Below are 21,119 nucleotides of genomic sequence, written 5' to 3'. Positions count from 1 at the left end.
AAGAATAAGATCTCAGTACAGTCTCACTTTCTCCGTCAGAGAGATCCAGCTCTTCACACAGGTGTCCCAGCTCATTTCTCCTCGGAGGGTTGGCCAGATTTTGATGGATGCAGAATTCAAATCCCCCTCAGGAATTCTTTGCAATCATTTCCTGGCCCGCAATCTGGTTATTTCTAAACTGTAATGGCTACAAAACCCAGCACTTTATTTGACCTGCTGATGATTTTTCCTGTGAAGTTTTTAATTTCAAAGACCTTTGGCGTTTGATAGACTCTATCTTCCTTAAAGTATTTTCTTAAGATTTTGTTTATTTATTTTAGAGAAAGAGAGAGAAAGAGAGAACAAACAGGGAGAGGGGCCAAGGGAGAGAGAGAATCTTAAGCAGGCTCCACGCCTAGTACGAAGTCCAACTTGGGGCTGGATCTCAGGATCCTGAGATCACGGCCTGAGCCGAAACCATGAGTCGGATGCCGGACGCCTAACTGACTGAGCCACCCAGGTCCCCCTTCCTTGAAGTATTTTAAGGCCATACTAGACAAAGAACAGATGTTGCACTCTACAAATCTGCAATTACCAGCTTCCGGTCAGTTCTCAATGTCAAAGTCAGCTTCTCCATCTTGTGAAGAGACTGTGCAAGTCGGAACAAGCAAATTTCTCTTCCAAAACATAGCTCATTTAAAGTAAAAACACAGTAGAATTTTCTTGTATTTCTTGTGTTCAAGGACAGAACACATCTGCTTGTCTGTCTCCTTTATTTTCTTTTCTTGGTTGTGGGCTTGTGGACTTGTGGTATTAGAAGAATCATTTTTGGGTAAAGAAAATATGTATTCATTTTCATAACGGTTGACATCTGTTCTTTCTCTGAAGTCTGCCCAATGGCCACCTGACATGACATATGAGAGACTCCAGTGCATGTGTATAATTGAATTCCTCTGGGCACTTGTTAACTGGGTTTGCCCTTCAGAGTGTATTCCAGGTGTTTCAGGATGGGACCCTTATTTTACACACAAGACAGACAGCTTTGGGGGTCTCTTGACCTTGACTTTCAAAGATCCCAACTGGCCATTGGCCTCCATCCCTAAGCTCCTCCCCATTTTCCCAAAGAACTCATTCTCCTTTTCAGATTCCTTGGGGGTCAGAGCTCAAGAGTCCCCATCCCCGACTTAATGATAGAGAGCGTGCTTTTCCACACCTTATGTTGGAATATACAGATACGCCAAGGGCCAGAGTGGTTCCGGACTGGTAGAATTGCCATACAGTGCTGGATTATAGAGCCCTTGCAATCTATATGGGCTGTAAGAGGATTTGCTTGGATGTTCAGAAACACTAAATTTCTATTGCACTGTACAATGTTTTTCAGACTGGGGGAGATCAGTTTTTATTCAGTATCCATTCAACAAATATTTCCCGAGCTCCACCCATGGGCCCGATACGATCAGATGATTTGAGACATGTGGTTCCTACCTCCATGGTTCATAATCCAGCAAAGAAATGGTGGACAAACAATTGACTATAATGCAAAAAGATTAGTGCTCATGATAAGTTTTGCCCATTCTTCTTGGTTAGGATGAGTTAACTGCCCAGAGTTTTAGTGACAATGTATTTTTTGGAGCGATTTCTTTATTCGAGGATGGTATGAAGTGCTTTCCATACCTTATGCCTTTTTAATCCTTCCGAGAACATGGGTGTTGTAGGTATTATCACCCGCATTTTACAGGTGAGGAAACTGAAGTTTAAAGAGGTGAGATAGGCCTCATAGTTTGGCAAGTGGCAAGGCTGGGTCTTAAACTAGGGTCTTTTCTTATCCCTCAACCATGGGAACGTGAGCTGGGCTCTACAGGTGCCAGGTTCTGGGTGCTATGCTCAGTGTGGACACCAGAGGGCGATGAGAGAGAGCAAAGCAGTGGAAGGAATTTCTCTCCGGGGCCACCTCTGAACAGTCACAACAAATTGACCTTCTCAAACTCGTCTTTGATTCTGTTTTGTTTTGTTTTTTAGAGAGGGAGAGAGCATGCACGTGCACGCGCACGCGGGGAGGCGCAGAGGGACAGGGAGAATCCCAAGCAGGCTCCATGCCCAGCGTGGAGGCTGTCGCGGGGCTCAATCGCATGACCCTGAGATCACGACCTGGGCCGAAATCAAGAGTCGGACACTTAACCGACAGAGCCACCCAGATGCCCCTCAAACTCAGCTTTGAAGATGCATTAACTGTAAGAGCAGTGCTGAGAAGGCAGGGCCGAACCTACGGCACATTCCCGGAACAGGTAAGAGCAAGGATCCCTTGGGATTCATCCTTTGCTTCAAGCAGGTCAGCTCACTGCTTCTTTTACCCATGGTATGGACTGTTTGTGGAATTTAATGGGATGTTTGCATACAGGCCCAAGACACACGTCTGCTTGCTTCCGCTCATCCCATAGCTGATTCCAAATCAGGGGTGTTGTGCAAACAGCAGCTCAACTAGCAATCGCTCCAAGTGAAAGCAGCTCAGTTCACCCAGGGGCTGGGTACACACTCCAGGCACGTGCCCCACCACCCCATTGATTCCAGCCCCCAGAGCAATGTGCGGCTGGCACGGCCACGGCTCCACGGGCGGCATCCCGAAGGACTGGTCTTCCAACAGGACCGTCATCCCAGGGGGCTGCTTCGTGAGGACCAAGGACTCAGGCTGTAGCCTACAGGGGTACTTTGCCACAAAGGGAATGAGCACCCACCAGGATTGCAGTCAGGGTTGGGACTAAGAAGTTGACATCCCCTGTTTCAATCCTGTCCTCCTTAGGGCTGTGTCACCAGCTTCTTTCTTGGTAGCTCTTCCATCCTGTTTACAACACAAAAGGAGAGCATGTAGCTGAAAACTACTGGAAAAAGCTAGTTCATTTTAAGGAAAGAATTCAAAAATAATCAATGACCAGTGTGTCTCCAAAGAGTACTTTTTCGTGTTTCAGTCCCGTGTGGCTGAAACCAAACAGAGCCTTTTTCAACCCGGCCACACCCTGGAGTGACGCAATAGTAAACGAGACAGGGGCAGGGACACCTCTCTGGATGGGAAGCCCGCCCGCCTACTCAGGAGATCCCCTACGGTCCCACAGGTGGTGGGTCAATGGAGCTAATGTTCCGAGACCCTTACCCCCAAGATGCACAGCACGGCGGGGGGCGGGGGGGCTTGAGGCAGTTCGGTCCTTATTCTGTGTTTGGGAAAAGACAGCCCACGATTTTTTTTTTTTTAATAGTAGGGAAGTGATGTGAACAGAACCCTAATTAAGAAAAATGGGTTTGGGGGCGCCTGGGTGGCTCAGATGGTTAAGCATCTGCCTTTGGCCCACATCATGATCCCTGGGTCTTGATCGAGCCCACGTCGAGCCCCACGTCAGGCTCCCAGCCCAGCAGGGAGTCTGCTTCTCCCTCTCCCTCTTCCCCTGCTCGTGCTCTCTCTCTCTCTGTATCGCTCTGTCTCAAATGAATAAATAAAATCTTTTTAAAAAAATAAGAAAAATGGGTTTGGTGGCATTCCAGGGATAAGTTCAAGAGGAGGATTGGAGACAGGGAGACCTTGAAAGGAGGGCAGATGAATGTAAAGAAGCACCTGGGAACAGAGGGAGCACGTAGGAAACATTGCCGGGCTGCGACTAACAGCCCTGAGTTGCTGATTGAGTGTGTGCGGTGGGGGCGGAGAAGCTACAAATACGACAGCCTCACCTTCTTTGAGTGTTTATCACGTGCAAGTTACTATGCATTTTACAGGGATTAACTCAATTAATTTTGACAAATCGTATGAGGTAGGAATGATTATCCTTTTACCTTTTATGGGAGAAGAAACATGCTCAGAGAGGCCAGGTCATTCGTCAAAGGTCACTAGGATTCACACCCAGGCTGTTGAACTTCCAGAACCCACATTCTTCACATAGACCCCCTCAGTCTATTCCCTAGTCTGGGGGACATGAAAGATGGTGACGTCACTGGCTGAGATGGGAAGTCAGTGGGAGGAGCAGATATGCGTGGGGCGGGGGTGAGGGATGGTAGACAAGGTGGCGTGTTTGGACATGTGCAGTGTCCGGACGTTCCGCCCGCACCATCAAGGGGAGATGTCCAGCAGGCTTTGGGTCCCAGTGTGGAGAAGGAGCTGGTTTTCATTAAAAATAATGAAACATCTGTAAAAATACTGTTGGCTGGGTTTCCCGGTCGAGCTCTTCAAGAGAGGCGTGCTTGCTCACAAACAGGAAGCCCGGGCCCCAGCTGAAGGTTTGGCCCGAGACTTAGAGAGGTCAGGTTCATTGGCAGGTGCTCAGAGGCTCAGGACCACTGTGAGTGGGGAAGGGCAAAGCGTGCCTGGAAGGGTCTACCACAGACGGCGAGCCCAAGCCTTGAAAAAGGAGGAGAGGATGGATGTCTCTAGGCCTTCCTCAGTTTACCCACGGCCCCTCCTCATTCCAACAGACCAGAGCCTCTCAATGCTGCTTGCCCATTAGAACCCGCCAGGGAGTTTCAAAAACGGCTCATCCCCAGGCCTCACCCCAGAACCAATGAAATCAGACTATCTCAGTGTGGAAACAGGCAGCTTTGAAAAGCTCTCTAGGTGGTTCTAATGTGAGGCCACGCTTAAACACCAGAGCAACGGAAGAAAGGTTTGTCCTTGGGGATGACCAGAGTGCAGGGTAATGACTAATACCTACAAAGTACTTTCCAGTGCGTAAAGCTCGCTCGCACACAGGCCTTATGTAAGGAGCGGCTTAATGGCATCCACTGGTTGGATGGGAAACCACGAATCAAAAAGAGAAATGACTTGCTCAAGGTCAAAGTGTTATTTACCAGAAGAGTCAGGCCTACAACTCAGACCTGCTGACCGTCAATTCAGGGTTCTTTCCAAAGGCCACGCGGGCTAATACTGCAGATGGAAGGCCAAGTTCTTCTGTAGTCACATAAAAAGGTGAGGGTGTAGGCAATTTTTTTTTAAAGCAATTATGATCCATAGGAGTGACTCTAAAAATAGAGCTGCAGCTGGGGTGCTGAAGGATAAAGGGATGAAAAAGCCTGAATGTAGCCAGGCCAAGGGGTGGGGAGGCCCAGATGGCCCCATGGCCCACGGGCAGGGGGGCAGCTGTGGGGAAGGATCGGCCAGGGTGACTGGGAGCCCAGTGAGGGAGCAAGCCCGGGGAAAGGCCTGGAGCTGGGAGGCCTGGTGGCCTGGGGTCCAGACACAGGCTGTCGGGCCATCTACAGCTAACAGTGGTGGAAACGGCAAATCCAAATAATTCCCAGAGGCATTTACCAGTTAACAGGAATTCTGGGACTTAAGGGACATGCTATCTTACTAACCAGATAATAAGCAGCTGCTGATTTTTGTAGAACTGTGTAATTAAACATACACTCTCTTTCTTCCACTTTTGCAATGGCTTGATAGATTACCCTGCCCCAGCGGCTTCATGTGTAAAATGGCTGTAATATCTTACAGGGACACTGATAGAACAAATAGAAGAATGTGTCTAGCAAAATGCCTAGCACATAGGAAGTGCTGAATAAATATTAGCACCTTCTGTGGTCGTTTCTGGTTTGAATGTGGATGGTGAGGTGCAGACAGGCTGCGAACCGTCTGGCGGTGAGGAGTATGGGCCCTGGAGCCGGACTGCTAGGTTCAAGCCAGCTCCACTCATCTAGCCGTTCGGGCCCGGACGAGGGAGTTAACCCACTAGTTTCTTCTGGTGTAAAATGGAGATATTATCTGGACCTTTCTCGTGTGGTTTTGGGGAGAATTGAATGAGATCATGCCTGGAAAACTCTAAGCATAGTCCCTGGCATCTAATCACCGTTCAATAATTGCTCACAAAGTTCATCCACTAGGACTCGTCTAAAATCCCCCCAACAGCAGGTGGATAAGCCCGCACATTTTGAATGTAGGCCACCGCTCTTGCTGCTACACTGGTCAGCTTCCAGGGACAAGGGGCATCAACCATAGGAAAGGAGGCAGTCTGGGGAGCACATCCAGAAAGCCTGGTCTCTATGAAGCCGCCTTTGCCCGGGTAGGATTCACTGTGGTTTTCTAATAGCTGCACAAACTCTGCTGACCTCTCAGGCGGCCGGAGCCCTGGGGAGAACCCCAGGGCTGCCCTGGGCACATTCACGACATACGTCTCTGTTCAGCTCCTCAGGGCCTCCTGACCGAACACCCACAGCCTTGTCAGATGGCCCGGACTTCTGTCAGGCACCACCTATGACTTCAAGAGCCAGCAATCCCAGTCGGGTGTTTAATTATTTATTCACTTGACGGGAAATACACATTTGGTCCTGTAAGACACCACGCTACCGGCTGAATGAGTGGCCGTGACACAACAGAAGTCCCGTGGGCTCCCAGGAAGGCCCTGCGTGGCCCGCCGAGGACAGCTCAGTCACCGCGGGGAAGAACTCTGTCCGGAAGAAGAGACCGGCGGCCCGACCGGCCCTGGAGAGCGTCAGTCGCGCAGCCCTGCAGAGCCGTAACATTCAGACACATTGGGCATCATCAAAAGAATGGTCATGCTGGTTGTGCTGAACTAGGAGATGTTCTTAAAACCATAGCGTACCAGACAACTTATATACATTACAAATATATAAATTAAGAGGTTTACATGTATACAAAATTTTTCGATGGGGACTTAATTGCATCTTATGCCATGCCGGGTATTTCGAGGGAGCCGGTATTAAAAATAGAAGGTATTTATACATAGGCCCTGCCTCTCTCGTGTCCCCCATGGAATCCTCTGGTGTTGTCAGGGCCCCTGGGCAGTCTCAGCACCCCCACGGGTAACCTGTCTGCAGTCTGCATCTTCCGGGACAACAGGGGACTCACTCCGGGGCTCTTCTCCTGGGTCCCCATCTCAGCCAGGCGGCGCCTCCGAACCCACGGGCTACCGGAGGGAGTGATGCTGCTGTCAGAAGAATAATCCATGCACTTGCGGAAGACCTCAGGACTGGTGCTACAGTTCAGCCGCCCCTCCTCGGCCAGCGGGGATTTTCTGGAAACGCCTTTGCGTTGAGCCAAGGGGCTGCTCCAGGGACTCGAGCACGGGGAGGCGTTGGGGCTCAGAAAGAGATTCTGGGGGCCAGAAGGGCTGAGCTTGTTGGCGGCCGCATGGCGCCGGCCGGCCATGGGGGACGTGGGATTGCTCTCGGGGTCGGAGGAGCTGTTGGCGGAAGACTCGTCGCCCATGTACTGTAGCTCCTCGACTCTCTTGTTCAGGGACTTGCTCGGGTGGCTGCTTGCGGCGGGCTCCTCGTCCTGGTTCTTGTCTTTGAGCGGCTTCTTTTTGGGTGGCTTCATGCCAATCAGGACGGCCTTCATGTTCTCCCTGCCCTGAGATTCTGTGCTCATGAACTCGTGGGCTTTCATGGCCGCCTCCACCTCCTCGAACTCCACAATGGCGCACTCCTGGGTCCCCACCTGGCTGTACCGGCTGCTGATCCTCCGGATGTCGGGGGGCAGCTCCCTCCCAGGTTTAAGGATCCGCACCGACGAGATGACCCCGAAGGTCGCGAAGAGCTTGAGCAGATGCTCCATGACCTTCTCCTGCACCCTCCCGTTCTGGGGGGTGGCCAGGGCCCACAGCTTGGGGGACAGGTGGAGATCGTAGACCAGGAGCATCTTGCTCGGCAGGTTCTCGTTGGGGAAGAGCGGAACGGGGGTGGTCCTCCTCACCTTCCGCTGGTCCTCGTTCAACTCGAGGGTCACCGAGTATTTCAAGGCGTGCGCCGTGGTTCTCCAGTCCCGGGTCAGGTGTTTCACCTGAAGGAGACAAAGCACATCTGGAACGGTACCTCTCTGTCCTCGCCCAGCTCGTGTCCTGTCATCCCCCTCCCTCCTTTCCTCACCCCCTGGAACACTGGTCGCTAGCGTCGTACCTGGTGGGTGCGGGCATTCAAAAGCCCAGTGAGCGAACGCACACACTTTTGACGATGTCAAGCTAGGCAGTACTGTTTAGAGCAGTGCTGTCCAACAGAACTTTCTGTGGCGGTGGAGATAGTCTAGGGCACACACGTTGAGGGGTTAAACCCGCAGGCCCCGCCACAAGGCTGTTAGATACACAAGTCCAAGGCCTGCATCCGGCTGGCGGTAAGACCTGCACTTTCTCAGCCTCTCAGTGCCTCAACTCCCTCATCTGTCAAATGGAGACGCCAATCGTGTCCACCTCACAGAGCTGTCGTGAGGATCAAATGAATAAATCAACAGACACATATCTACATGCAGACACACATTATACACACATACAAGACCCAGAACAGCATCCAGCTCATACTGAGTACTCGGTAGGTATCACGTGCTATCGGTTGTTCAAGTATTACGTGCTATCATTTTGACAGAATTCGTAGATTTTAACATCCGAACACTTCTCTGAAGTTGTGTTTCTCTGTTTACAATTTGATACACAGAAAGTTCCAAAGATCTTTCATATTCCACTGCAATATCTCCTGAAAATGATGTGGACTGTTTTGACTTGGAATAAAATCCAAGTAGGGCCTCACAGAGGATGATGAAACCGTCCCTCCCTCCCTCCTCCTCCCTGAGTGGAAATTGTGCGTATCGATGTGCAGTATATGGAGGCTATGTTTATATTGTAAAACAGTAATTTTCGAGAGGCCCACTTCCGCTGGACGGAATGCCATGGAGAATGAGTCATCCCATCCCACAGAAACAGTGGAAGTGGGTGGGGTGGGTAATCTGAGACGGGAATGGCAAGATCACCCTGAGTTCTCTGAGGCCAGGCCAATGCAGTCGCTGTGCAGAGGAGCCCTGAGACCAGAAAGGAACTTCCCAGAACTCAAGAAGGAGGCTCGCTAACAGGGCAGCGTGGGGGGACCTCACGGAGCTATTAGCAGAGGCAGGCTCCTGCAGAGGGCGCTGTGCACTCTAGCCTTGGTCTCGGGGCGAAATGGCCCAGACTGGGCTTAGGCTGTGGGACCCACAAGTCACCCACACCCAGAATCAATGGGCTGATCTCCATGACACACCCCCAGAACAGAGGGTCAGCAAAGGTCCAGGCAAAGGGTCAGGCTTCAGGTGAACGTAGTCAATCAGGGATCCAGAAAGGGTGAAGATGTTGACCAAAGATCACTGCCAAGTTGTGAGGAAACCAGGCAGCAGCTCTCAGAGCATGACCCAGGGGGGAGCCTTCTCCAAAACCAGTCAGGAGGGGGCCACTCAGGAGAGGAAAAGCAAAGCTACTGCCGAAGCCCGAAGCCTGAGCAAGGAGCGCTCAGGGGAGGGCCGGTGCTGCCGCACTCCGAGGGCTAGAGAAGCTGATGGAAGACCGCATGCAATCGAGAGGGAAGCAGGCTCTGGCAAGACCCAGAACCCCTCCAGAGCCAGGAGCGGGGTCCACTGAGCACCCCCGGGCACCACCTCAGAGCCAGGGAGGTGCTTTCCTTGTGCAATCACCGGTAGAACTTTCTAAGATTTTCAGAAACTGTCATTTCCCTGTTTGTCCTACGTGTCTCCCATTATGATCAGCAGGAAAACCTTTGGGATGAAAAGGGCCTTTGTGCTCCTTTTGGAGGTGGTGGCTTCCGTGTGAGGGTTCACTCACTGTTCTCTGGACATGTGCGATATTTCGATGCAGCGTTTCGATAGGACTTGGGGATTTTAATGTTCAAATACTTCTCTGAAGTGGCGTTTCTGCATTTATGCATTTGATACAAAAGAGATCTTTTGTACCAAAAGACCTTTCGTATTTCAATGCAGTAGCTCCTAAAACTGGAGTGGCCCGTTTCAGCTTGGAATAAAACCCAACTTGGGGCCTCGCGGATGGAGAACGATGGAACAGTCCCTCTCCATCATCGATATACATTGCTCTTTGTCCCCCTTCCTGGCACGGAGCTGCCGGAACCCTGGCAATTCCTACGGGACGAGAACACTGGGAGTATCTTTTGTTCTAATGAGGCGATTCCGGGCGGGCTTCTGGGGGGGGTCCCGGTTGAGGGCCGGTCACCAGAAAGACCAAGCCATGGTTAGAAGCTTGGAATTTTCAGGGAAGGGAGAGGGGCAGGAAACTGAGTTAACAGTTCATCATGCCTCCATAAAAATCCCAACACTATGGGCTTCAGAGCACTTCCAGGTCTGTGAATACATCCACAGACTGAGAGGGAGGGTGAGGCACCCCAAGTCCACAGGGACAGAAGCTCCTGCATGCAGGGCCTTGTTCTGCATATCTCTTAAGCAGGTCTTCACCTGTGTCCTTCATCACAGCCTTTATGAAACTGGTCAATCTAAGCAAGTATTTCCCTGAGTTCTGTGAGCTCTTCCAGCAAATAATCAAATCCCAGGGGGAGCAGGTGATGGGAACCTGTGATTTGTAGCCAAGTTGGACAGAAGCTGTGGGTGACCTGGGGGCCTCCTACTGGCCACTGGTTCCTGAAGTGGGGGCAGTCTCGTGGGATGAACCCCTAACCTGTAGGATCCAATGCTGTCTCCGGGTAGACACAGAACTGTTTGGTGGGGAGCCCCCTCCCCCAACATAAACGACTGGTGTCAGAGTGTCGTGAGTGTGTTAGAGGGGGGAGAGCAAAGGAGCCACACAGGAGGCTTTTCCTTCGCAACATGAAGAGCCCCTCCCCTTCTCCTGTACTCTGAAAATTCCTACTCGTTCTCCAACATCCTATTTCAATGTCACCATTTCTAGAAAGACTTCTCCATCACCCCGGCAGGGTTGCTGGGTCTGATGCACACGACTCTGTTCTTTTACTGCCTACAGTCACCGGGCAGTCCTGCACTGATCTCTCCCCTTCACTGGACTTTGCAAGGGCAGGGGAAGTGCCACCTTCATGTCCTCTAGCCTGTGCCCACTGCAGCAGTCAGGGTGCAGAATGGGTATGTTTGGTGACTGGGTAAAAGGACAGACCACTACAGCAGCAGGTGAGGCAGAGAACAGCCCCAGGGAGAAGAGCTCTCCTCCAGGGCTCTCTGGCAAAGTGCACAGGCAGCCTGGCTGGGACCCAGCTGTTACATAGCCTGTTATGCAACAGGCCATGCGGTGCTTTTCCATTCTAGTAAATACACTTCCCCCACAGAAGACACGGAGTTCATACTCCAGCTCGTCCGTCCACGCTCTGAGACGGGGGGAATTCACACAACAGGCCAGCTGCTGGGTCCGCTGCCTACAGGGCAGCAAGGATCAGACACCCCACATCACCATACCGATGAGGACGTTGGTTTTACACGGCAAGGCTGCAGGAGTCTGGAAGGAGGCTGGAAGCAACCCCCAGAGTTCTGGGTGCTCCTTCTTCTTATTTATTCAACTAGACAAGGGAAAAGCCTGCGTTTCACACAATTTGAGGCCCAGGAGGTGTCTCTCCAGGCCACTGAGTCCCCGTGACCTGGCACAGCATCCTCCCGGCCACCCCCTCGCCTGGCAAGAGTGCCTGACCTTTACTAAGAACAAGCCCTATCATTTCATCACCGCCACCCGCTGACATCTGTCCCAACACCCAGGCCCCTTTCCATACGGTGGGAAGATAAGTCTTCATAATGATCTTAAATCCCCGTTCTGGATCATTTTTCTCTATTTCAGGCCCCAGAGGGGCGAAAAAAAAAAATCACCCGTCACCAGGTATCGAGGGGGCAAAAAATATTTAGAACTGCGACCCCCACGCCCCCAGAATCCTCGAGTCTGCTTGTGAGAAGGAAGCCTTACCTTTTTGAAGGACGTGAGGAGCTTGACGCTTACGTACCCCAGCTTGTTCCTCCTCACGTGCTTTAGCAGGAAGGCGTCCTTCTCCAAGTTTTCATCAGAAAAGTAGAATTCGATCTGATCCACCAGCTTCCTGATTAACTCCTGGTCTGGGGGCTTCCACCCCTGCTCGCCATCCTCTCGCTCGTTCTCGCCCCCACTCGTTGTGGCGCCACTGAGACCAGAAGGAGACGCCGGGGGTTACAGGCTGAATTGTGTACCCCCCACCGCCCCCAAATGTCATAGGTTGAAGTCCCAAAGCCCTGTATGTCAGAACGTGACCTTACTTGGACATAGGGCCTTGCAGATGTCATCAGTTAAAGACGAGGTCACACCAGACGGGCTGGCCCCTAATCCAGTATGACTGGCGTCTTATAAAAAGGGGAACTCTGGAGGCATGAGCACGCAGTGAGCATGCCATGTGAAGGGGAAGGTGGACATCGGGCTGATTCGGCAGAAGCCCAGGAACACCAGGGGTTGCCAGCAAACCACCAGAAGCCAGAGGAGTGGCCTGGGACCCATCTGTCCCCAGACCCTCGGAAGGGAACGCTCTTCTGACACCTTGATTCCTGACTTCTGCCCTCCAGAACCGTGAGGCAATCAGTTCTGTCGCTCTAAGCCACCCAGAGTGTGGTAGTTTGTTTCTGCTGCCCTAGGAAATGGCACTGGGTCACACTTGAACTGGACTCGTTGGAGGTGGTCATCACCGGGCCACAACGGGGCTGGCTTTTGCCCCACCGGCAAAGAAATCAAGCTTCTGTTTTTAACACGGACGGAGGGTCATTGAAGTAACAACAGCCTCTACTAACATTTACATGCTGCTCAGCCACAGATGGGATGCTTTTCACACCCCCTTCTTCCTCTTCCCTCCCCACTCTACCCCCCAAATCCCGATTTCTAGAAGATAATTTAGCAGAGTAACTAAGAGTCCCAATCCTAGAGCTAGCCCATGTAGGTTCGAATCCTGCCACCACCATTTATTAACTGAGTCCACTCAGGCAAGGAACTCCCCTGCCACACCTCGGTCCTGTCATCTGTACACTGGGACTCACGACAGTCACTCTCCCGACAGGACGGTCAGAAGCTTCAATGAACTAATGCACAGAAATGTCCACACGGGTGCCTGGCACGCCCTCCGAAGCTGGTAGGTGGCAGGTATGCTCGTTTACCCCTCCGATCTAGGATGGAAACTCAAATTTTCTGTCTCCAAAGCCAGCACACATAATACTTTCCACGTTTTGTTGGGACCCTGCCACGGAATCTGGAAACAATCCCATTCACCAGGGCTCTTCTAAATGAGACCCACACCCACCAGTGGCTCCAGCCGAACAGACTTCCTCCCCCTCTCCCTGAGAATATTCGGATATGAGAACAAGCCAAAGAAATCCTGAACAAAGCTTCTGGAGGAAGGCAGATCTCTCACCAAGGGATGACAAAAATTCAAATCCACAGACATCCAGGGAGTTTATGATGGTGTGCACCATAGTTGACACTATCAATTAGAAGCTCTCGAAGGTGAGTTCCCGCTGGCATATTTAATGACCAAATTAAATTATGTATTATACAATAGCCTGTAGATCTTATTCAATAAAAAGGATTGGTTAGAAATTACTTCCAGAAAAAAACATTACCGCTTTCCTATGTGGCAGCTTGATTTCTAGTAACACGACCACCAGACCCAGAGTCTCCATGAACATGTCCTGGGACAGATGCAGACACCCAGTCCACCTAAAGCATTCAGGGTGCTTCCTCTCTGTTGGGAGAATCTGCCTGGCTCCCCAGGGGGCTCAGAGAGTTCACAGCAGCATCTTCACAATAGTCAAAAGGTAGAAGTGTCAGGAGCACCTGGGTGGCTCAGTCGGTTAAATGTCTGCCTTCGTCTCAGGTGATGATCCCAGGGTCCTGGGATCGAGCCCTGCATCAGGCTCTCTGCCGAGCAGGGAGCCTACTTCTCCCTCTCTCTCTCTCCCTCGGCCCTTCACCTCCTCTCGTGCTCTCTCTCTTGCTCTCCATTCTCTCTCTCAAATAAAGAAATAATCGTTCAAAAAAAAAAAAAAAGAAGCAAGCAGTTAACATTTTCCTTGGATTGGGATGAAGCCCTTAAATAAAATAATCAACTAATACAAAAAAGGGGAGAGGGGGCTCAGAATGTAAAAGTCAACTATTACTGTGATAGTTTAAAACTGGAAAAGGTATATACCTGTATGTCCTTCAACTCCAGCAAAATTTTCACTGACTCTTAACCACCCCCCCACCAAAAAAAACAACAACTGTGGAAGAGTCAAGATGAGAATAAAAATGGAATATTCTGGCAGGAGAGAAAATAATAAATCTGTTTCCTGATTTTTCAAATTCAGAAATTATAATTAGCATAAAAGTAGGCGTTGGTTGATTTTAAAATGAAGCGTTTCGTTATTTGCCTGCAGACAGTCTGGAAATGTTTTTGAAATACCACACCGATGTCCCAAGGCAAATGTGTACTGATGGAAAAAAAAAATGGTCTGAGAGATAGCTTTAAAAGTATGTTTTTTAAAAAGACTTTTATTTTTTTTTAAAAATTTTATTTATTTATTTGACAGAGAGACAGCCAGCGAGAGGGGGAACACAAGCAGGGGGAGTGGGAGAGGAAGAAGCAGGCTCACAGCAGAGGAGCCTGATGTGGGGCTCGATCCCAGAATGCTGAGATCACGCCCTCAGCCGAAGGCAGACGCTTAATCACTGCGCCATTCAGGCGCCCCTAAAAAGGCTTTTAAAAACGGGATGGCAAACCAAGGAAATACATTAAGGCAGCCTGTAAGATAAACTAAGTTAAAGGCAACTTAAACATTAGACAAACTGAATATTTTAGAAGTTTCTAGAAGATAGCTGTGGTAGACATTAGTCAGATTCACCCAACATCTAATAGCAAACTTTCTCACTTGCCTTCCCTTATTATGGAGGCTATTAAAGACAAAAACAAAAACAAAAACCAAAAAAGCCTGAAAAACCTAAACATGTACTTTCCCAGACTTCGTCACAGGTAGTAGCCATCTGTCATGGTATGGCCAACAAAACACAAGTGAAAATCTTTTGGCCCTGCCTCTTCCCTTTTTATCTGTTTTGAGTGTGGATGTGATGGTTGGAGCTGTAGCAGCTATTTTACTAAGATAAGGAAAAGGCCAAGAGAATTAGCTTGGCCTAATTTATTGACATTATTGGCTCTGATATTATTGAGTTGCTGAACCAATTCCTCTACCTACCTACTTGCAGATTTTTGATTACATGGGAAAGATAAAATCCATTTGTTTAATTCACTTGTTGGCTGGGTTTTCTATTAATTACAAATAGCAGGATAGTCATACCGCATTGAGAAAAGTGGTCCTTAAAACATGCCAAAGGAAAAGCGTCAGTGGAACAATCACTGGAATGAAAAGTAGAAGCAAGATGGGCAAAACAGATTTTCACTTTATTAGAGAAAGCTTATTCCCTAACTAGTAGTTAAAATATGTAAGTTGAATACACCAGATAAAATAACCTCAAATGCATGGGAAAGTCTGAGCCCCACTGACAAGGACAAGATAAACAGCAGGAGTTGGGGTGAGGTGTGGGGTAATGACCCGTGAAGAGTTTTGAGTGGACTCAGGTATTGGCCAAATGGCCTAATTACTACAAATATCAAGTATATCAGAGGTGACCAAACCATCGAGGGGACCCACAGCCTAGTAAGTTCTACTCCCCAACTAAAGTAGTTGACGCTATTATAAAAAGTGAACTCAGACAAATAAAACATAAGGGAAAGACGGGGATGAAATCTCTCAAATTTCTCCAGTGCCCGTTCTAGAGCCTCCCATTCTTCCCGAGGTCTGCCATGGGAAGCCCTTCCTCCCTGCAGATGACTCTCTCTCAACTTGACCAAGAAAATGAATCAGACTTGCCCAGAGCTCCCTTGTGCCCACCGTCCCTGCCTGCAAACTCATTCTGTATGTCTGGGCATCTGCCACAGCATTTGTTGGCCGTACCTTTTCTCCACCTTGGTCATCCGGCCCCCGCTGCAGGATGGGACACAGCTGACCACTTTCTTCTCAGTACTCCTCCCACTAGGCTCCTGTGACTTGTTCTTTTCTGATTCTTCTCCCCATTTAACTCCCCTTCCAGTCTACTCATTGTGCTCCCATGTCTCCAAGGATCTATCCTTGACTCTTTATCCCCCGGAGGCCTCTACACTCCAGCCCCTGGATGGCTCACCCAATTCAGATCTGCCTCCTCCCACCCCTCCATCCTTCTCTTACCCCCGGGGCCCCCATCCTCAATTCCTAGCTGCCTGCCTGATGCTTGGATAGCCTGTTAGCACCTCAAATCCAGTATGTCCAGAATTGAAACATCACCTTCTGCAGAGCTTGACCTCGGGGAGTACTGAAGCCTACACCTGCTGAGGGACATTCCATCTGGGAAGCTCATCTTTTTCATACAGTCTCACAGTAAGCAATCCACACTGTGGGGGGCTGGGCGGGTGACTCTGCATCAGTTCTTTGCACCGAGTGAGCAGACAAGCAGGTAGCCAGAGATTCCAGAACAGGTGGGCAGTTCTGAGGAGGTGATATAAACCCCTACGCAAGTGCAGGGGTGAGCTTCCGGCACCCAGGACCCCCTCTCTGCATGGGTGCTGTCAGCGGCAACTGTGCCTCTCCAAAGTGGGACCTTGGAAGAGAGGCAAGGCCTTTTTGCATATCTGGGAGCATGCTGCCTTGTCTCCTGGTTCCTGCAACAGCCTTTGAATGAAAAGGACCCTGTATCTTTTACAAACATTAAAGGATTTATATCCCTTAGAGACGAATGTTGGTAACTTCTTGTCAATTACAACTGTCCTGTAAAGATTATGTATCTTTCCTCCCAAACTGCCCCACAACCTACTTTCCCTGTTCACTCTTCTCTGCATTTAGGCTCAAAACCCCAGATGCATTTTTAGACCTCTCTTTTGCCCCCACACTGAGCCAATTATCAAGTGCTGATTTTATTCTGCATTGTCTCCCATCTGTTCTCTTTTCCATTCCAACTGTTCTCATTACTTCTCCCTTGGACACTATTCATAGTTCATCAAAAATGAATCTTAAATATTAAAGTAATACATACACATAGCAAAAAATAAAACAAAATAGTACATAACATAAAGAAAGCAACGATTCCCGCTCCACCTCTCCCCGCTGTGGCAACCTCTATTCATCTATTCTGTTCTTAGGAGAGTTGCCTTGTGGTTCTATAAAATATGTTCATGGTTCTATTTTTCACTTGCCAATTTTCGACATTCTCTATTCATGTCCTATTATATAAGGTGAGGATTTGGCGTCACTCATCTCCCAAAGCCTCTTCTAATTTTTAATATTTTATATTCTTTTTGGGTTTTTTTAATTAGCTTTCCAATTGTTTTAAAATAATACACTTAAAATTCTCTCTTGTTCCATCAACACTAAATGCTACGTCTTGCTTCCTCATTATACTTGATGTGTGTGTTATGACCCTACCTTCTTCCCCTCTCCTTCCATTTCCAACCTTTCAAATTCTATTAGATGTACCTTTATTTTACCTTGTCATGGTTAATTATGTTTACATTCTATCCTGTAACTAATATTCCGTTTCGTCTTTAGATACTAAAAGATGAAAGTCAATCCGTTGTACTTATTTTTATGACTACAAACATTGCTCTCTGCAGGGCAAATGTGTTTGCTAAGATTACATTTCTTTGTTAAAGTCCTTTTAGTTGACTGACCACTTAGACTGATCCTCTATGTCTCCCATCCTCTTTTTCACGTTGTCTTTGCCATTGTCTTTGCCCTACATGGCAAGAGATTTCCTGACACGACCTTCCAATCTTTCCTGATATATTGTTTAATTTCAGGAATTATGTACTCTCTGAGAACTCTTTCATGTCTTCAGATCGCTCCTTTTTAAGAGTATCCTGTTCTTGTTTTGTGGCTGCAATATATTAAACTCTTTCTCGGGTCCTAAACAGAGTAGATGTATATTTTTATAGTCTCTTTGTTTCCAACAGTGCCACCTCTATATCCTCTGGGATCAGTTTTTCATTGAATTTCATGTAATTGGTTTTCTTCATGGGACTGGTAATCAATTCATTTTTTTCACTATTAAAAAAATTTTTTTAATAAACTTATTTTAGAATAATTTCAGACTTACAGAAAAAGTGTGAAAGTAGTCCAGAGAGCTCCCATATATTCCACATCAGCCTTCTTCTGTTATTACTTTGCATTAGTGTGGTATATTTAATGAACTGCTATTAATACATTATTACTAGCTGAAGTCCATACCTTATTCATTTCCTTAGTTTTTACCTAATGGCCTTTTTCTCTTTCAGGATCCCATTCAGGATGCTACATTAGATTTAATCATCATGTCTCCCCAGGCTCCTCTTGGGTGGACAGTTTCTCAAGCTTTCTTTGTTTCTAATGACCTTGACTGTGTTGAGTAGTCCTGGTCAGACATATTGCAGAATGTCCTTCATTTGGGATTTATCTGAGATATTATGATTAGATGGTGTGTATAGGTTTTAGGGAAGAGGACGACAGAGGTAAATTTCCATTCTCCTCACATCGTATCAAGGGGACTACGCACATACCTGACCACTGCCAATGCTGACTCTGGCATTATCTTGTGTCTCCACTGTGAAGTGAGTACTTCCCCCCCCTTCCATACTGTGCACTTTGGAAGGGAGTCGCTGTATACAGTTCACACTTGAGAAGTGGGCACTTGGGCTCCGTGGCTATTTATTTTGAAAAACGAAGGAAGGTCTGGGTTGCTTTTTCTTGGTGGGTCAAGTAGGTTCCCTCCGCAGCGGTATAGCGCGATTGGTTTTCTTCCTAGGTGGTTCCATAGACGTGGGTGGGGCATGCCAACTGGAAGGCTCCACTGCCGGGCGGGCAGGCAGGGAATTATTAACTATTAAAATTCTATGGAGGAGGAATTACTCTGCAGGTACCAGCTCTACCTTAGCTGCCCAAGCTCACCAGTTAGTCATTCAATTCCTTCAGAAAATCACCTTATTTCTTCTTTTTCTCCTGGAAAGTAAAGAGTATGTTGGTTGCTACTTTTCACGTGAGGTCAAGCAGTGAGGCGAGGCAACTGTTATAAAGGCAGAATTTAAATGCCCTCTCAGATATCATCATCCCTTTTAATCCCTGCATCCTTCACACATTTCCTAACCAGAATCTCTCTACGGTTCCACACCCTGTCGTATTCTGGGTTAAGCCTCTTGCACTCTGGGCCTTATTACACATTCTGAAGAAGGGCTATGCCGCTGCTGTACTTTAATACTAATCCTCATGTTTTCTATTCTGTCAAATAAAATCCAAAGTCCTTAGCTCTTTATTCCGATTCACTTCCAATCTGGCTGTCACCAGCTTCCCAAAGTATTTCTATTTCCTTTCAGATCCTTTGTTCTAAAACGAAAGCAAGTAAAAGACGACTAGGTCCCTGTAAGTGTCGCAAGGTGTCTGAGCTCCACCCCTGGGTGTATGCTGTTCCATCTCCTTGCACATCTGGCCTCTATCTCTCAGGTCCAAGTCCTAGCCATACACCAAGCTCCATCTCAAATGCAACTCCGCCAGGAAGGAAATCATTTCAACTTCTCCTAACACTTGCCTGCACTTGGAGCAGAGCTCCTATGTGCATATCTAATTAGTGCCCTGAACCCTCGGCCCCCGGAGCACAGGATTCACGTTGGTTTCTTTCATTCTGGCACCCACCCAGAGCCTTGCACGTAGCAGGAATTTACAAAGCATCACCAATGTGAAGTGAATAGCTTCTGTAAGGGCAAATCCCACCTATCAGGATTCTCTGAGACAGGAAGTATGGTTACTGGTGAATATGTCATGAGTGGCCTTTCAAGACGACTTGGAAAAAAAATGTACGTTTAAGTTTTATGTTTACATTATTGTTTCCTCTTAAATACTTTGCTGTAAATTGGGGGTACTGATGTGTTCTTTTTTTATAGCTGTAAACCTGCTAGAAATGAAAACAAAGGGTAGAAATAAAGAGGTACATTTCAAAACAGATGACTGGGGCTCCATGGATCAGTGTTGAAATATTTATCGTATTTGTAAATGACCTAGCGAAATAAAGTACAGCATAAAATCTCCAGGGTTGCCTTTCTCATAGAATCTCAAGATAATCTGGAGATATTAATTGAATGGTTAATCAAATGACACCTGATGAATAAAAATGTCCAAGATAAAACAGTGGAGTAATGAGCTCCTCACTCTGGTTTTCAACACAGAAAGGATTTCCTGGACTCATCATTTCTCTTTGCAGATGGTCTGATATGGTGCTTTGGCTGCCAATACCAGGAAAATGGTGGACAGCAAAAAGGTGGATCTTGAACAAAAAAGAGAAACATCATTTATGAAAAACACCAGGGTCCGGTACAATCTGTGTATAGCTCCTTTTGACTTGCTTCTAGAAACGAAAATGAATCTGAAAAGGTTCTAAAGGTAATTAAACGGATAACACAATATAAAAACACAAGGACAGATGCAAAAGATAACGGTTTTTCAGAAAGACAGGTTGGAAACATGTGTGTCCGACTTTGCAAAGGCATTATGGGAACAATTATATTTTGAATGCCATTAGCGGAGGCCCCATGCTATGTTTGGGTGGCCCATGGGTTCTAATAGACTTATTACAGACCTCATGACCTTCTTTTCTAACCCGGTCTTCTGCCACGCTGTTGTGGCATAATTCCTAGGGCCTGGGAAAGGAGTAAAATTTGTGGATGTCTCTGCAGGTCTAAATAATGGTTTGTGGTGTGAAGCAGAGATAATGTATGCAAAGTACTTAGCCCCACATCTGGTACAAAATTGGCATTAATTAACGGAGTCTTTCACTATCATCACCCAGAACAGAGAAAAGATAGCTTGTGCAATGTCCCTGAAAGATCGTGGAGAGAAAGGAACCTAGATGTTTCTGTTTGTTAAATGAAGGTATGCTTCAGTGATTTTAGTATTCATGCTAATATGTAGTATTATAATTTTAAATCATTTTTACACATTGTGAGACAAAGCAAACAAGTAAATATGTTAATGTTGTTAGGAATCAAGACGGTCAGTGCAAAAAAAAATAAAAGAAGTAAAACAAAAACCCTATAATGTCAAATATGAATTGGAATTATCAACATAAACTTATTTTTAAAAATGTATTTCCTAGCACTATTGAAAGGGCCTAAAACCAATGTTGCCCCAGTGGAAATAAGCACTCTTAATTCCAGGTCTTGGTTTCTAAATACCTTCCTGCTAGTATTTGAAAAATACTAGCCACAGGGATTCCTGTGGAAATGGCTGGATCCCATGACTGGAGTAGGAAAAGTACAAAGTAAGCCCAGGATATCAACAGCCACAAAGCAAGAAAGTGCTGAGAGACTCAAAGGCGTGTTCCAAAAAGCTATATTGA

The 21,119-nt window shown here is 47.7% G+C and overlaps 1 protein-coding gene across 2 annotated transcripts; it reads right to left on the bottom strand.

Annotated features, from left to right (window-relative positions):
• Positions 1 to 6,228: 6,228 nt before the first annotated feature.
• On the bottom strand, positions 6,229 to 18,868 carry LARP6 (La ribonucleoprotein 6, translational regulator). 2 transcript variants are annotated; one of them, XM_019802873.2, is made up of 3 exons: positions 18,295 to 18,868; positions 11,652 to 11,862; positions 6,229 to 7,750 (listed from the first exon to the last, which is right to left on the bottom strand). In XM_019802873.2, exons 1-3 carry the CDS (start codon positions 18,321 to 18,323, stop codon positions 6,686 to 6,688), a joined length of 1,305 nt encoding a protein of 434 aa, XP_019658432.1. In that variant the 5' UTR covers positions 18,324 to 18,868; the 3' UTR covers positions 6,229 to 6,685. The 2 variants fall into 2 exon arrangements, with proteins under 2 accessions (XP_019658432.1, XP_019658433.1); XM_019802874.2 differs by lacking the exon at positions 18,295 to 18,868 and adding an exon at positions 7,867 to 8,162 and having other exon boundaries at positions 11,652 to 11,790.
• Positions 18,869 to 21,119: the final 2,251 nt, after the last annotated feature.

This window comes from Ailuropoda melanoleuca, chromosome 5 (genome assembly GCF_002007445.2).
Source record: "Ailuropoda melanoleuca isolate Jingjing chromosome 5, ASM200744v2, whole genome shotgun sequence".
Taxonomy (NCBI): domain Eukaryota; kingdom Metazoa; phylum Chordata; class Mammalia; order Carnivora; family Ursidae; genus Ailuropoda; species Ailuropoda melanoleuca.
This window is presented reverse-complemented; position numbering and strand designations above follow the sequence as displayed.